Source organism: Gymnoscopelus microlampas, assembly GCF_963454915.1.
Source record: "Gymnoscopelus microlampas genome assembly, chromosome: 6".
In the NCBI taxonomy this organism is placed as follows: domain Eukaryota; kingdom Metazoa; phylum Chordata; class Actinopteri; order Myctophiformes; family Myctophidae; genus Gymnoscopelus; species Gymnoscopelus microlampas.
In genome coordinates, this window is record NC_139943.1 from 460,571 (window position 1) to 478,420 (window position 17,850).

Consider the following 17,850-nt stretch of genomic DNA (forward strand, 5'->3'; position numbering starts at 1 on the left):
GACACATTATTTACCGAACAAAAAGAATACAAAATGTTGATCAGCATTAGTACCTTGTATACGCCAGGGTTAAACGTAGTCGGGGCGAGCAGTCAATATGATCGGTTCAGCTATATGTACAATCTATTCATACAGAGGCTAGGTCCTATATTACACGCCACCAAATTGTTATTAATTCATGAAATTAGAGATTTTGGTAAGATAAGCAAAATGATAAAAAGCATTCCCTCACAGATTCACGTAATATATTAGTTAGCCCAGTAGCTACAATATCAGACATGCACATTTCATTATATCCTCTGTAAGAGGGCATTTCTGTTTTATGTACATTTATGATCAGAAATATTATACAGTACAACCCGACGATTGGTCATTGTTTTAACCACTTAAACCCCAGATTGACAAGCTGACGACGCGCCGCGTTGCGACGCATTGTGAGCTTGTCGATCGGCTATTTTTAGCAAAAGCTTTCCCCACAAAAACAGAAAACAGAAAACCTAGTATAGAGCCGTGAGGGACTCCGGTCAGCCATATAGGGTTTAAGTGGTTAACCAATTTGAAATGACTGGTTAGTTAGTTGTCCTTGTTGTCTTCATAACTAGACCTTTCACATTGGAGAGTGAATAGTTTTTACACTGGCTTGACTTGGCGATGGCTTAAGAGGATTGTTTTTGCATTGCACAGGTAGTGGCGAGCTTCAGTAACTGCTGAACACTATAGTGGCAAACTATTCACTATGAAGCACTTTAGCCTCAGATCCCACTGAAGGAGAGAGTTACTACACACTCTTTGATCTGGCCTCCATACATGCGGTCACGCTTTAATGCGTCGTCAACAACAAGCCATTATAAGGATTCAATGTTTGGAATTACTGTGTATAATATACAGTAGTGTTTGGAACCATTGGTTTCCACATGGCAAACGTTACTTTCACATTGTTCTTGTTGTTACCTCTGAGCACACTGACAAGAAAAAAACAAAAACAAACTGTGCAATGTTTTGTTGGCAATAAATGACTAATATGATATGAATATTCTTCATTTACAACAGAGGTCTAGTGTCTAGTAGAGCATTGGTTCTCAAAGTGGGGTCCGGGGTACGCTTGGGGTTCCTTGAGGGCGTACCAAATGAACCCTTACGGGTCTGTAACTCTGAGAGTGTACAAATGGAACCAAATGGACCCTTACAGGTCTGTAACTCTGAGAGTGTACAAATGGAACCAAATGGACCCTTACGGGTCCATTTGGTTCCATCCAATTCCACCACGCGTTGTGAGCTTGTAGATTGGCTATTTTCAGCAAGTATAAATCAGGCTTTACATTGCTTGAAAAGCTCCTATTCAGCCGGTAAATGTGGGGTTAAGTGGATGAGACACATGTAGCTCTCTATTCTGAACACTACTGTATGTGCTATTTGGGGTCAGGCGGTATCACACGCCCCCCTCTGGTTCAACAAGGAACTGTTCCGGCTCCAACAAGCCATTTTTTAGGGAGACCTTCAAGACAAAATGTAGAAACTTCTCCAAGTGAAAGGTGACTAGTGATGAAAAACAAGACACGACAATATCAATCAATAACCATTCAAAAGTGTGTCTGAAAACAGTGACAGCGATCGTTTTTTTGTTTGTTTTTGTTTTCTATCTTCTATTAAAAGGTTTGTGCAGAGAATACCCCTAAAACATCAGAACTATAATGTACTGTTAACCACATGAACCCTGTCGTCCATATTCTCGGGCGGACATTTGGCGGAAATAGCCAATCAGTTCGTCTATTTTTGACAAAGATATTTAGTGTAGAGCGAAAACAAAAGGAGGGGGGCCTTGTATAGACCCCTGGGGGACTCCGGTCAACTATAATGTAGGGTTTAAGTGGTTAAACCGATACCAATGACAGCCCATATAAAGGCACTGTGGCAGGCAGAGTGAGTAAGGATGATGAGAGGCAGACAGTGTGAGTTTAACTGCATTGACTGTATATATAAACAGGTAGATAAGATAGAAAGACACAGAACATATAGATATGTCACTTTGAGGAATAGGGGGCCACACTGTCTGCTTGTACTAAGATTGTAACGCAATATTTAGTTTGATGCTTTAGCCCTTTGAATGCCAGAACACACAACGACAGGATGGAGTGCCACACATGATGCGTTATGTGTTTTCTGAATAAAAAGGCATTTTCTTTTTAACGGATGTCCAGTATAAAATATAGTCTCATATATCTCGTAAGCACTCTTGTGCTTCAGTGTTTTGCATTGTTGTGCATTCAGTTACACAGTGAATCTCTGCCCACGGGGGTCCCCAAGTCTTGAATGACATCAAATCTCATAGAAAACGTTTATTTTTTGCAGCTTTGTTCTAGAGAGTGCGGGATACTATTGCTATTACTTACTTAAAAGTAGAGAAAGTTGCTGACATTAATAGAACTTTATAAATGAACTTTTCATAAATGAAGATAACGTACTGCATGCTAGGTTCCCTGTTTCAAGTTTGGCTGGGTTTTTGTAATATGAGACAACAGTAATGTTACTACAAATACTTCAACACCCACGCGTACTATACTGTAGGTTACGGCTTCAATGTACCTCAAAAATATCATAACTCGTTTAGTTCAAAAGCCTGGTGAAAACCTACGTGTAAAAAGTGAGAACTGGTGTTGGTGGTGGACTAGTGAATAGTAATAAAAAAAAAAAAACAGTTCACCATCATCACCCCACTCATGTGGGACAGAAGATGAGCTGGGAATGGGTGAGAGAACACAGCCATGGAGGGGGACAAGCTGCCTTGCTCTGAAACAAGCACCAGCTGCTTTCTGAAATCTGTCGCCGGCACTGAAAGTCACTTGGGTGATGGGTGTCGTCAGGAACTGCAAACGTAGGTACTGTAGGTACATATTATTATTATTATGGCTCTTTGCTCTCCTCCTCCTCACCCCTCGAGTTCGGTACAAAAAAGTAATAGCTTCAAAACATACTGCTTTTGCTGGAGTGAGTGGCGACTCTGGTTTAAGTCTCGTTTTTTTTCCTCATTTTAGGGCATTGGATATAAAGGTAAGGGCAATGGATGTAGCGTAGGTACAAAGAACAAGGAGGCTACTAGAAAGGATTCTGATTAGCGTTTCAGTTATTTGATCCACGTTTGCGTGGCCAGAGGCTCGTCTTAATCATCTGTACAACCTCTATACGAACATGACTTGTCCTGCGTTTAGGTCCATGTGATGGAGTGGAGATTTAGCCTCGTTCAAACGTAGTTGCGTGCCGGTGGTCGCGACGTACGTACGAGCTTCGGCGCTGCGAAGCTTCGGTGCATCCAAGCATAAATCAGGCCTCGTTGTGTCGAGAGAACAACCCCGCCTCTCCTCTCCATGGGGGGGGGGTATAAAAAGAGCTCTCGTTCTTCTTCTGACCACGAATCAAAGCAAAACTCTTTCCCGCTGAAGTGGTTCAACCCTAGCTTTATACGGAGGACTCTTCATCCGTCCCCGGTGACTTCCCTGATGAAAAGGTTGTTTTGTTTGTGTTTGGAGGCGAAGTTGGAGGAACGCCTCTCCTCCTCGGGGGCTCCTCCTCCTCCTCCTCCTCCTACACGTGGATACTAGCGGTCAAAAGGAACGTACAGTAAGCTATGTCTCACCATAAGTAACATCGTTCCTGCTTACATATTACATATACATACGTGTTCAATGGAAATCACAAAACCTTTTAATTTGTTATTCATTATAAGAGGGTATTCAATCAATGTAAATCATGAAATATTCTCATTTTGCTGTTTATTTCATAACCACGACTCAAGATTTAACATTGATTGAATATGGTCTCTGTCGGGGGGGAAACCTCATATGTCCAAAAACTTGACTTTACTTTTCAGGATTCAAATTCAAAAGCATCAAAAGTAGCAGATCTACAAGCTCCAAACGCGTCACTTCGCGCCACGTTTCGAGCTTGTAGATCTGCTACTTTTGAGGCTTTTGTGTGACGCTGTAGTATGATCAAACAGGAAGTTAATTTACGCGCGTCAGCCACGATACGTAACACATAACTACCAACTACGTTACTTATGGTGAGACAGAGCTACTACATGTACTTTATGACCGTTACTACATGTACTTTATGACCGTTACTACATGTACTTTATGACCGTTACAATCCATCACAGGGTTTGTTTTGCTAAAAGGAGAAGGGGGTCTCCTCCTCTTTCAGTACATGTCTCTGTAGATCTCCTGCAGGAGGGGGTGCAGCGAGGTGTCCTCCGTCTTCTTGATCTCCTGCACCAGCTGGGCGTGCTCAGTGACCAGCTGTCTCAGGTCGGCCAGCTTCTGCAGCAGCTTGGGGAAGAGGAAGGCGTCGTCCGGGTGGTTGGCCAGCAGGTGGAGCCGCAGCACCTGGACGATGTTCTCCTGCATGACCTCGATGTGGGGAACGTTCACCAGACCTGGACGGTCTGAGGAGGAGGGAGGAGAGAGAGAGGAGAGAGGAGAGAGGAGAGAGAAGAGATATATATATATATATTTAAAGCGAACATTTTAAACTCTGTTACAACTTCTGGGGGTTCCTGGAACAAAACATTTTGATAGGGGGGGTCCACGGCCATTTTTGATAACCACTGATATAACCACTGGTGAGATACAGAAGAACCAGGATACGGTGTGACTTTTCTCTCTCTCATGGCGCCGAAGATGGCTGCCTCATGTGTTTGTGCATAGAGAAGTGAATTTAGAATCCATTAGATATCTTTTTTTGTAGCTGCCATCTATTGGATTTCTCAGTTTGGAACAGTTTGGAGCTGTGTCTACATTGCCGAACTGAGAGATACAAGAAATCACCAATCCCATATATGTGCAGACTTTTAAATGATAGTGGATTTTAGATTTGTGTTTTAGAGTATTAGATTTTTAGATAGGCAATTGCTTTTTTTAGATTTGAAGTTTTGTATTGTAATCAGCAAAATAATTCAGTGTTTTTAATGGCACCTGTCTTTTTAAACATCTGTGATCATGCTGAAAGCTGAATAAACAATATAGGAATAAACAATATAGGATATTATAGCAAAATCATTTTTTATAAACACTGTTAGGATTTAGAAGACATTTGTAGAATCCCCAAAAGCAAAGATTTGAGTTACAAATGTTCGCTTTAAAAATATATATATATTCAAAGATTTGCAATTTTTTGTATATTTTTTTAAATAGCAGACCTACAAGCTCATAGCGCGGCACTTGGTGCCGTGCTATGAGCTTCTATATCTGCTATTTTTGAATATCCTAAAGAAATAAACGATGTTTAACAATAATTTAACTCTTGAGAGTGTAAAATGAAACCAAATGGACCCGTAAGCGTCCATTTGGTTTCATTTTACACTCTCAAGAGTTAAAGATCTATATGGGTTCATTTGGTTACCAACTCTACATCATTTAGCTGGGGACCACCTGGAACCCCCTCAAGGCCCCGGACCACTGGTTGAGAACCACTGTCCTACACTCATCCTGTACCTCCATCTATTACCATCATCATCATCATCATCATCATCATCATCATCAGTACCTCCACAGCAGATGATGGGTTAGTACTAGTATGGGTTAGTAGTATGTAGTAGTAGTAGTTAGTATGGGTTAGTAGTAACTGTACCTCCACAGCAGATGATGGGTTAGTAGTATGTAGTATGGGTTAGTAGTAGTTAGTATGGGTTAGTAGTAACTGTACCTCCACAGCAGATGATGGGTTAGTAGTAGTAGTAGTTAGTATGGGTTAGTAGTAGTTAGTATGGGTTAGTAGTAACTGTACCTCCACAGCAGATGATGGGTTAGTACTAGTATGGGTTAGTAGTATGTAGTATGTAGTAGTAGTTAGTAGTAGTTAGTAGTAACTGTACCTCCACAGCAGATGATGGGTTAGTAGTATGTAGTATGTAGTAGTAGTTAGTAGTAGTTAGTAGTAGTTAGTAGTAACTGTACCTCCACAGCAGATGATGGCGGCCACAAACAGAGCCAGGTCGCTGTCGTCCAGCTCCAGGGCGTTGAACTTCATGGCGAACTGGAACTTGGGCTCCATCATGTCGCTGAAGGGCCGCCTCAGGCTCTTCAGGAACTCGCGGGTGATGAAGCCGGAGCCGTACGCCACCAGCAGGCCGTCCTTGTTCATGCAGGACGCCAGCATGGCGAACAGAGCCTCATACACGCCGTACTTCAGCAGGGTCACCTGGGGTCGTATAGGGATGGGTTACCGTTAGGATTTACCATTGTGACTCTTCTCATCCATGGACCCCCCCCCGAGGAACAGATGTAACAATACAACAGCCTGTCACAATGATTACATCATCGCCTAATCACAATGATTACATCATCATCTAATCACAATGATTACATCATCGTCTAATCACAATGATTACATCATCGTCTAATCACAATGATTACATCATCGTCTAATCACAATGATTACATCATCGTCTAATCACAATGATTACATCATCATCTAATCACAATGATTACATCATCGTCTAATCACAATGATTACATCATCGTCTAATCACAATGATTACATCATCATCTAATCACAATGATTACATCATCGTCTAATCACAATGATTACATCATCGTCTAATCACAATGATTACATCATAGTCTAATCACAATGATTACATCATCGTCTAATCACAATGATTACATCATCGTCTAATCACAATGATTACATCATCATCTAATCACAATGATTACATCATCGTCTAATCACAATGATTACATCATCATCTAATCACAATGATTACATCATCATCTAATCAATTATTTGAGAAATAATAATTTTTGCATAATCGTCATAAGTAGTTATATGTAGTTATGATACTGTATGCTTATAATTATAATCATGGATTTTATATGAAAATAACATTAAGTATGCAGTATCATAACTACGTCTTTGGTGTTTACAACAAACCAAACCGTTTGAAAATGGGATGTAAATTGAGCACGTTATGGTTATTTCAATAATACATGGCCATAGACATAATGTTATGAATGCCTGTTGCAAGATGGCCGCCTTGTGGCAACGTCGTTCTCCATTGGCCAGCAGCGCGGGTCAGTCATCTAGCCTTTATATATACCCCCCCCCCCCAGCCTACCTGGTCGTTGAGGTCCAGACCAGAGAAGCCCGGGACGGACTTGGCAAACTCTGTGAGCTCGGTGACCGTCTCCACCGAGGTACACTGGCAGCAGTGGAAGATCCGGACCTCCGCCTCGCGGTCCTTCAGGACCCCCGCGCTGCCCACCATCTTGGCCACCAGGGTCTGCTCTGCCAGCTGGAGGGTCTCCATGTCATGGATGACAAAAGGCTGGGGGGGGGGGGGGGATATTATGCTTTAAGAAACTGATTCTCAAACCTTTTTCATTTCAACGATCACATTTGATATTCATTGACATAAACGTGTTCAATGACTGATCAGTATGACTACACTATCCTTTGGTACAAAGTAGTACTTAATCTACTTATAAAGGTGTCAATTCTTAACAATGAATGGGCCTTACACTAGATTATGAGAAGAGAATATTTAAAAGGTGCAGTAAGTGATATTTCTTTGTTAAAAAAGTAAGTGTTAAATATCTCTTATCTATTGTGATAATAATCACTGCTAGTGTTTGTTCAATAGCAGGCGTCTCTCTGTCTCTCCAGCGCTTTAATAAGTAGAAAATACATGTTCAGGTTGGGATAACAATTGTATCCAATCAGGAGAGAGAACTCATACAGGATACAATATAAAACAAGTTTGGCTGAAATTGGCAACCCACCTGAAAATGTGTTTTGTGTTTATTAAAGAGCTGGAGAGACGAGGAGAGCCTGTTACTGAACTAACACCCTATTATCAGCATATAGAGCTTTAACTTTTTTATATAATATATATAACAATCAATTACACTACCTTTAACACTGGAAAGGCCTTATTTAATACAGAAACTTGGTCAACATTAGTTAGAAGATTAGCTGATGTTAAAAGAAAGTCAAAACAAACTGGACTTACAGTATGTACAGTATTCATAGAGTATCTGTGGTGTATATTATACATAGGCACAGAAAATATGTTGTGTATGAAAACACTTAGGATTCTACATGGACGCCAACTATGAGGGTATTTTATAGGTTAGCGAATGAGCTAGCAGCACAACTGTCAAAGACAGATTTATGGGGCACAAATAACTAGTTTTCCACTTCAGGAGCTAAGTGGGGGCGGGGCTTACTAGAATGACAGCCAGCTTCAAAACATTCCTATTTCCTACCAACACAAGACCAAAAAATGTCCATTTGAAACCATGTTCCCAATCATAGTTAAACCTCTATTGAAACCAAGATATAAAAAACTAAACTCCCCGTAAAGACGACTATATTAGAAAGCCTGCCATATAGTATCATATAAAAGTAAGCCTGGGATAGGCCTGTTTGGCCTGTGGGTCAATATTGAGCTAAAGAGGGTTTCATCTGGGAGCGTTCCCACAGCACTGAAGACAACAGCTGCTGCTGCACATCAAACCACTTCTGTGAATCATACTGGAAACCACTACGTTACGTATGTGAATCATACTGGAAACCACTACGTTACGTATGTGAATCATACTGGAAACCACTACGTTACGTATGTGGGAGCATTCTGTGGATTGTTCGATTGCCTTGGACTGGGTCCCCCAGGGCTCTGTATTTGGTCCCCTCCTTTTTTGAAAACAAGGAAAACAGCCAGCACTCAATAAACGGCCTTTCATTGATGTGTCTGCCTCACCCAGAAAAGCACCGGACGTGTTTCCACCTGATCGGTCTTCCTCAGCGCAAATCCTCTTTCTCCCTCTACACCAAATCTCTTTGCAGAGTGAGCTTGTAAATCTGTTTTTTTCTATTGTTGCAGAATGTTTGCCTATTATGACATATACTGTATAGGGAAGCTTAAAGGAGTAGTTCATCCCCCCAAAAAAAGTATTTTCTATCAATCACACACCCCATGAAGCATTGAATTCATGGAGATTTATTTGTTTTTGTCACATTCCTAAGCCAATAATTTGATGCTAATGTAGGAGACACAAAGGAGACTCTTTGTGTCTCCTACCGGATACATTAGGGTCTTAATTATTATCTGAACTACTCCTATTAGTTACATAAATACCGCAGCATACAGGAAACCTCAAGCTTTTGTTATCGGGATGGCTTCCATGATCCGGTGCTTCTTCTCCCGAATATATACATTTTGATTTGAATAGGAGATGAGCTCCGTACGTACAGCTCAAATAACAGATGAGCTCCGTACGTACAGCTCAAAGGAAACTGACTGATATCTGAGAAGGAGCGTAATGCCACACGTCAGCATTCTAACGCTGAGTGACAGACACATGGTAGAGAAAGACATCAAGTCACAGAGAGAGGAAACAGTAAGACTGTTGTCTGAGCAGGGTGGGCGTGTCTGAGCAGGGTGGGCGTGTCTGAGCAGGGTGGGCGTGTCTGAGCAGGGTGGGCGGTGGACAGCACTTAATAACTTACAGTTACAGCCAAAGAAACAAAAGCCCCCAAGTTGATCATAAGGACGGAATGTAATCCTAAATGCACTGCGAGGGAGAAGTACTCACATACTGTGGAGTACTTTCAACGAGTGGTGGAAAGTAACAAAGTACATTTAGTCAAGTACTGTATTTGAGTACAATTGTGTACTCACTCAACATTACATTTACTTGAGTATTTCCATTCTTTTAAACTCTTATTATACTTCTATTCCACTACATCTCAGAGGCTGATACTGCATTGTGGACTTTTTTTGGACAGCTTTAGTTTCTAGTTAATTTACATATCTCTGTTGTCGGGCAGAAACCAGCTCCAAACTCCAAAATGTTCATTTTTCAGGAAATGAAAAAAATATATATACATTTTTCAGAAAATGAAGAAAAACTTATATTTTTAAAACAAAGTAATACTGCCTCATCAAAGCTGGTAATGTGACTTATTCTTGTCAGATACTTGCATGTGTCATCATATTATCACCACTTTACAAAAATCCATATCTTCAGTTCTTGCATATTGAATGAGCCTCGTTTAATGCTAACAGCCGATTGAAACTCAGCCAATCTCAAGCGCACCGCCGCTGAAGATGAAGACCATGGAGGTTTTTTAGAAGGTGAAACGCCAACAAGAAACACCGGGAAGATGCAAGTTGGAACGTCATCTGTGTGGAGCATGTTTATGGACATAATCTGAAGGGACAGGCCGTATAAAGTCGGCGAAAATGTTCTCTGGATATTCACACTACAAACATTGGCCCCCAAAGGCTTCAACGATGAACTGACTGTTGGGATGATTTATTGTCATCCATGATTCTGCCTCTGTTATTCAGAGCCATGTTTCCCTTTGCCAGTGACCTAGTTAACTGTGTTGTATTTACACACACACACACACACACACACACACACACACACACACACACACACACACACACACACACACACACACACACACACACACACACACACACACACACACACACACACACACACACACACACACACACACACACACACACACACACACACACACACACACAGGATTGTCTTTTCAAATATTGCATGAATGACTGACACCTACACACTGCGGGTGTAGCCTTTAAATGTCTGGTGGTTGTTGTGTCCTGATGAAGGTCTGTGACCCAAACGTGAATAACGTTTTCTTTAAGTTCCAGACAGAGTGAGGGAACTCTTTCTCTGATATCAAAGATACTTTGTATGCATTTAGTTCAATGTCCTCCAATAGAAACTTCAAATCAAGTTTTTCAAATTGATTAGAACATTTAATGGTGTCTATATACTATAAGTATACACTATATGACCCACATTTTAGACTCTAGAGCATTGGTTCTCAAAGTGGGGTCTGGGGCAGCGGTGGCCTAGTGGTTAGAGGGGCGGCCTTGATACCGGAAGGTCCCTAGTTCGATTCCCCAATTCATCACATCAATCATGAATCACCGCTGAATAGCCCTTGAGCAAGGCTTCCATGCAGGGTCCGGCTGGAAACAAGCTTCGTGCTTAGTCCGACACCCTGGGTAAACAACAAACTTTGCTTTGCTTTGGGGACCACCAGGGGTCCTTGAGGGGGTTCCAGGGGGTCGCCAGCAAAATCCATATTTTGCCTATTAAAAATAGCAGATATACAAGCTCAGAGCGCCTCACTTCATGCCGCGCTGCAAGCTTGTACATCTGCTATTTTTGAACATTTTCAAAAGATCTTAAAAGTGTTTTTGAATAAAAAGTCATTTTACATTCTTTTTAATACATTTCTCTTCTGGGGGTCTCTGGCAAAAAAACATTTTCAGATGTTGGTCCATGGCCAACTATATGTCAATTTGGGGGAGCTTGGCACGAGGACTCTCAAAAATCGGGATCGGACCCAAAAATGTGGCATCGGCCCGGGTCTAGTTTTGAACGTGGGTGGCGTACTCTAGCTGACCCGTCCCTCTCTGACCCGTCTCACTCCTACATTACATTAAATTACATTACATTACATTACATTACAGCTGACCCGTCCCTCTCTGACCCGTCTCACACCTATATTACATTAAATTACATTACATTACATTACAGCTGACCCGTCCCTCTCTGACCCGTCTCACTCCTACATTACATTACATTACATTACATTACATTACAGCTGACCCGTCCCTCTCTGACCCGTCTCACTCCTACATTACATTACATTACAGCTGACCCGTCCCTCTCTGACCCGTCTCACTCCTACACCCTCCAGCTCTGGACGTTGGACTCTGGACCCTAATGCCACCCAGGAGGCAACATGTTCAGACACACACCATGAGAGGGAGCTGGAAACACTTCAGAGGAAAAGGAGGGAGGCAGTAGTGGAAACTAACTAAGTATATTTACTCAGACAAGTACTCTAATTAATCCATTAAGACCGGCAAAGCATCTGTCATTTTAGATTTTAACCACTTTAACCATTATGTTATACTTTGACTATTCAGAAATAGCAGATCTACGTGGCATCATGGCATGTTGTGAGCTTATAGTACTTTCTGTACTTTTAAGTATAGTCAACTAACGTTTAGAATACACGACTGTTACTTGTAACAAAGCTGGTATTCTGGTATTGATACTTTTACTTAAAGTAAAATCTTGGAGTACTTCTCCACTACTGGACGGGGGGGGGGGGGGACAGAGATGGAGGGATGAAGGAAAGGAGGAGTGGTGAAGCTGTGCAACACAGTGGCTTCTTTATATCATTTCAACAGAAACAGATGATTCCTTGTCCGGCTGCAGGCTGGCTGGCTTGTGCCACTGATATTGAGCAAGTATATTTCTGTCATCGGGTTGGCCGGCCGGCCAATCAGCTGCAGCTCATATTGAGACATGAGACACTTTTGGGTTTATTCGTTTCGTCACACTTTGAAAAGACAAAAAAACAAAAACAACGATGAGCCAAAAAAACTAAAAGTGGCCCCAATGGGAGGTGATAAACTTCAGCGTTGCACCAAAAGCCTCTAATCCTTTGTGTTAGGAAACTGTTCTAGAAGGCAAGAACATTACAAATGTCCAAAGCAATACACAAGTGGCACATTAAGGACGGTACAGACACACGCTGAGCTAGTGTCTGGCTCATCACCCACACCCTGCACACCAAACATCACCCACACCATGCACACCACACAGTGGCTCTCATTTATCAACGCGGCGCAGACCAAATAATGGGCGTACGGCGAGATCACCGCAACTTTCGGCATTTATCAATATATCCTGACGTTGGATTCATCCTACCGTACGCAGATCTCACGTCTGGTCGAGATCAGTTGTTCACTTTGGCTGCGCCCGTTTATTCCATTGTAGACCTGCAGAGCAGCATTGTCTGACTGTCTGACAGGTATCTGGACACATAATCCACTCCTAAATGTATATCTACACTAATAAATAATCCCTGTGAAAATATAACATTTTATAAAGTAATTTAAACAAACTGCTTTAACAGTCATTCGGTTAAGCTTGCAGATCTGGCTGCATAGGCTATTTGAAAATAGCAGATCTACAAGCTCACAACGGGTCGCATTGCGAAAAATACGAGCGCTTCTGCGAGAGCATTTTCAGGAGCCCCGACCATCTTTCCATGGACAGTGAGGTCTACAAACTTACAGTAGCTTGTCCTATGTTATGGAGTTATGTCATAGAGAGTTATGTAGGCTACACAACCTGGCTGGGTTAAGGATATAAACCCGACGATCGAATCTCTTATTAACGTGGCAGCACGGGATCACTGCCGCCCGTCCGAGTCTCACGGGGAATATCCTACATGACTGCTTGTGTACTGCTCGGTATGGGTTAAATAAATTAATATACAAACCCCATTCATGGCGATGTGATTGGTATCATAATATGTCATTCATGTAGGCTACAAGTCTACGTGACAAAGATTGTACCGCTACGGATTACATGAAAGACACAGTTGGGCGCGCGTGTGTGTGTGTGTGTGTGTGTGTGTGTGTGTGTGTGTGTGTGTATGTGAGTGTGTGAGAGAGAGAGAGGCGTGTGCTTGTGCGTGTGTGTGACTTGACAAGCAGCGAGGCGAGTCGGGGAAACTCTTTCTTATTGGCTTTTCATTATGTGTTTGGTCGTATTCTGGTTCTCCATGTCGTAAAATCAGGGCGAGAATATTTAAGGGCGTGTTGTTTAAATAACGCTCGGTTTCAGCCGTGACATTTATCAAGACTCCGACCAAATGTACGCTAGGATTGCCTATATAGGATTCGTTGATAAATGTGACTTTGACGTTGGTGTACGGCCGAATATATGGAAAAATATAAGGTTTATACGCTCCGTTGATAAATGAGGGCCAGTGACTTGGACGGTCCTCTTTGTGCCAGTAAAACCAAACCTGAGCCCTTGTAATGTTCTGTCCTATCGGGTTCATCGGGTTTAAGCGACTCCGGCACACACACACACACACACACACACACACACACACACACACACACACACACACACACACACACACACACACACACACACACACACACACACACACACACACACACACACACACACACACACACACACACACACTACTGGGATGTAAACCTCTGAACCGTGACAGATTGACACATTGACAAATGACTGTTAATAACCACTTGAACCCTAAGGTGGAAACCAACCTGGGGGTGACAGGGCCTTCTCAGTTGTGGCCCCCCTCCCTCCCTATGGAACTCTCACATCAAAGATGCCTCCCCCCCACCCTCGCCACGTACGGTACAAAACCCACACTCAACACCCACCTTCTCAGACTGGCATTCCCTAATTCTAATCCCCCCTTTCCTACCTTTTATTATTATTAGTTCTTAGTTTTTAATCTTGTAACTATTTTTTCCTAATACAATAGTTATTTTGTTTCTGTTTTGTAAAGCGACTTTGAGTTCTTAGAAAAGCGCTACACTGTATAAATTATATTATTATTATTATTGATTTATGTTGTTGTTGGGCAGAACCTTGTATTTTTCAGGAAATGTTCCAGTGGATCCAAGCTCTTGTTAATACTTTGCATTGGTTCAATATTTATAAAACCCACAGACACACTGAACCACAGACACACTGAACCACAGACACACTGAACCACAGACACACTGAACCACACACACACACTGAACCACACACACACTGAACCACATACACACTGAACCACAGACACACTGAACCACAGACACACTGAACCACAGACACACTGAACCACAGACACACTGAACCACAGACACACTGAAACACTTTCACTTGCAAAATGTTGATCGTAATTTTTTTGTTGTTGCTGATTAGCAAGTTCACAAGACATGACGATGTGACGCATTGTGAGCTTGTTGATCGTCTATTTTTGCTACTTATCCACTCCATTCATTTATGAAAAACACAAAGTTGAAATATGGAGATACAAGGTTTCATCGTCTCTGTCTGTGGAAACCATTAAACCATTACGTCCAAAACGTTTCAGGATCAAATTGAAAAATTGCAAAAGTAGCAGATCTACAAGCTCGAAACGCAGTGCCCCCATCACACCATTACTCGTTAGGTGACCTACAGACATGCATGTGTACAGACAGACAGTACTCGGTTAGGTGACCTACAGACAGTACTCGGTTAGGTGACCTACAGACAGTACTCGGTTAGGTGACCTACAGACAGTACTCGGTTAGGTGACCTACAGACAGTACTCGGTTAGGTGACCTACAGACAGTACTCGGTTAGGTGACGTACAGACAGTACTCGGTTAGGTGACGTACAGACAGTACTCGGTTAGGTGACGTACAGACAGTACTCGGTTAAGTGACCTACAGACAGTACTCGGTTAGGTGACCTACAGACAGTACTCGGTTAAGTGACCTACAGACAGTACTCGGTTAGGTGACCTACAGACAGTACTCGGTTAGGTGACCTACAGGTGTGCTGGTCTTGCCAGTGAGGATGGTCCTGGCCTTGGCTTTGTTCATGTTGAAGTTCTTGAGGTAGGCCTCGTAGATCTGCCGGGCCAGGGTCTTCTGGTCGGCCACCTGGGGGTCCTCCACGTCCCGGTCCCCCGTCACCATCTCCGCCTTCAGCTTCAGCTTCTCCGACTGGGGCATCCGGCCGAAGCGGATGGCTGTGGAGAGAGAGAGAAGAGTGAGACACATGTTTACCTTACAGTGGAGGAGTAGAGAAGAGATCAGGGGCTCCCAGACGTTTCCATGCCAAGGACCCCCCCAGAAGAGCCATTATGGCCTCTGGCGTGCGGCCCCCCTTAGTGCCAAACGGTTTACCCATTCAATCCGGGAACGCGTCTGCGCCCTATATACATTTTGGCCATTTGAAAATAGCCGATCTTCAAACTCACAATGCGTTGCGAGTTTGCGACACGACGCATTGTGACCTTGTAGTTCTGCCATTTTCAAAATATTTGATTACATTTGAAAACTTGACATGGGACATTCTGCATAATGAGTACTTTTACTTTTGGTACTTTAAGTACATTTTGATGCCAACACTTCTGTACTTTCACTCAAGTACATTTTGAGTGACACTTTTACATCGTAACAGAGTATTTCTGTATTGCAGCATTGATACTTTTACGTGTAAAATGTGAGTGCCTTTTCCACCACTGATAGAGAGGGAGATAGGCAGCACCCACCCAGCATGGGGCCTCATTAGATTACTGTTCACTAAGTAAGTGGATGAGCCACTATGTGTAAAGGGTTAGGGTTAGAGCCACTATGTGGTATAAGAGCTGCACACTGGAGCGTTGGCCAGGAGCCAACTCTCATTAAGAGAAGAGACATTGAGCGGAGCTAAACTTTAAGTCTCCAGGGGGAGGGGCTGCCCCTCTGACCTCACTGGGAGGGAGAGAGAGCGAGACCCTAGGTGGGGAGGTGGGCGGGGCTATTATTATTATGTTCTGTCATTTCCGGTGGTGGATAGAAGTACTCAACTCCAGTATTGTGTGCAAAGCAACAATACATTACACCAGTGGTTCTCAACCAGTGGTGCGGGGACCAGCGGTGGTCCTTGAGGGGGTTCCAGGTGGTCCCCAGCTAAACGATGGAGAGTTGGTAACCAAATGGAGTGGACGCTAATTAGATCTTTAGCTCTTGAGAGCGTAACATGCAACCAAATGGACCCGTAAGGGTCCATTTGGTTGCATGTTACGCTCTCAAGAGTTAAATTATTGTTAAACATCTTCATTACTTTGTTTACAAGAAGTAACACAATTAGAGAGAGTAGAATAATTGTTATTTTGATCAACGTTTGCCTGTTGTCTCTCCTATGGAACCAACATCTATACAACATGGATGTTGTCTCTCCTATGGAACCAACATCTATACAACATGGATGTTGTCTCTCCTATGGAACCAACATCTATACAACATGTTGTCTCTCCTATGGAACCAACATCTATACAACATGGATGTTGTCTCTCCTATGGAACCAACATCTATACAACATGGATGTTGTCTCTCCTATGGAACCAACATCTATACAACATGGATGTTGTCTCTCCTATGGAACCAACATCTATACAACATGGATGTTGTCTCTCCTATGGAACCAACATCTATACAACATGTTGTCTCTCCTATGGAACCAACATCTATACAACATGGATGTTGTCTCTCCTATGGAACCAACATCTATACAACATGGATGTTATCTCTCCTATGGAACCAACATCTATACAACATGGATGTTGTCTCTCCTATGGAACCAACATCTATACAACATGGATGTTGTCTCTCCTATGGAACCAACATCTATACAACATGGATGTTATCTCTCCTATGGAACCAACATCTATACAACATGGATGTTGTCTCTCCTATGGAACCAACATCTATACAACATGGATGTTATCTCTCCTATGGAACCAACATCTATACAACATGGATGTTGTCTCTCCTATGGAACCAACATCTATACAACATGGATGTTATCTCTCCTATGGAACCAACATCTATACAACATGGATGTTGTCTCTCCTATGGAACCAACATCTATACAACATGGATGTTATCTCTCCTATGGAACCAACATCTATACAACATGGATGTTATCTCTCCTATGGAACCAACATCTATACAACATGGATGTTATCTCTCCTATGGAACCAACATCTATACAACATGGATGTTGTCTCTCCTATGGAACCAACATCTATACAACATGGATGTTGTCTCTCCTATGGAACCAACATCTATACAACATGGATGTTGTCTCTCCTATGGAACCAACATCTATACAACATGGATGTTGTCTCTCCTATGGAACCAACATCTATACAACATGGATGTTGTCTCTCCTATGGAACCAACATCTATACAACATGGATGTTGTCTCT

General features: G+C 42.4%; 2 protein-coding genes across 2 annotated transcripts in view; both read right to left on the reverse strand.

Annotated features, from left to right (window-relative positions):
• kcnq1.2 (potassium voltage-gated channel, KQT-like subfamily, member 1.2) overlaps positions 1–17,850 on the reverse strand; it is a gene marked incomplete at both ends in the record, with an annotated part of 592,759 nt that overhangs the window by 321,266 nt on the left and 253,643 nt on the right. The gene's annotated exons all lie outside the window — the stretch shown is intronic.
• Positions 4,070–17,850, reverse strand: part of pparab (peroxisome proliferator-activated receptor alpha b) — a 79,157-nt gene continuing 65,376 nt past the window's right edge. The window contains exons 5-8 of the mRNA XM_084060409.1: positions 15,425–15,624; positions 7,109–7,318; positions 5,949–6,192; positions 4,070–4,438 (exon numbers count right to left, since the gene is read on the reverse strand). Of these exons, the coding sequence (XP_083916535.1) occupies positions 4,194–4,438; positions 5,949–6,192; positions 7,109–7,318; positions 15,425–15,624 (899 nt within the window). The 3' untranslated portion in view covers positions 4,070–4,193. The remainder of the gene's footprint in view (positions 4,439–5,948; positions 6,193–7,108; positions 7,319–15,424; positions 15,625–17,850) is intronic.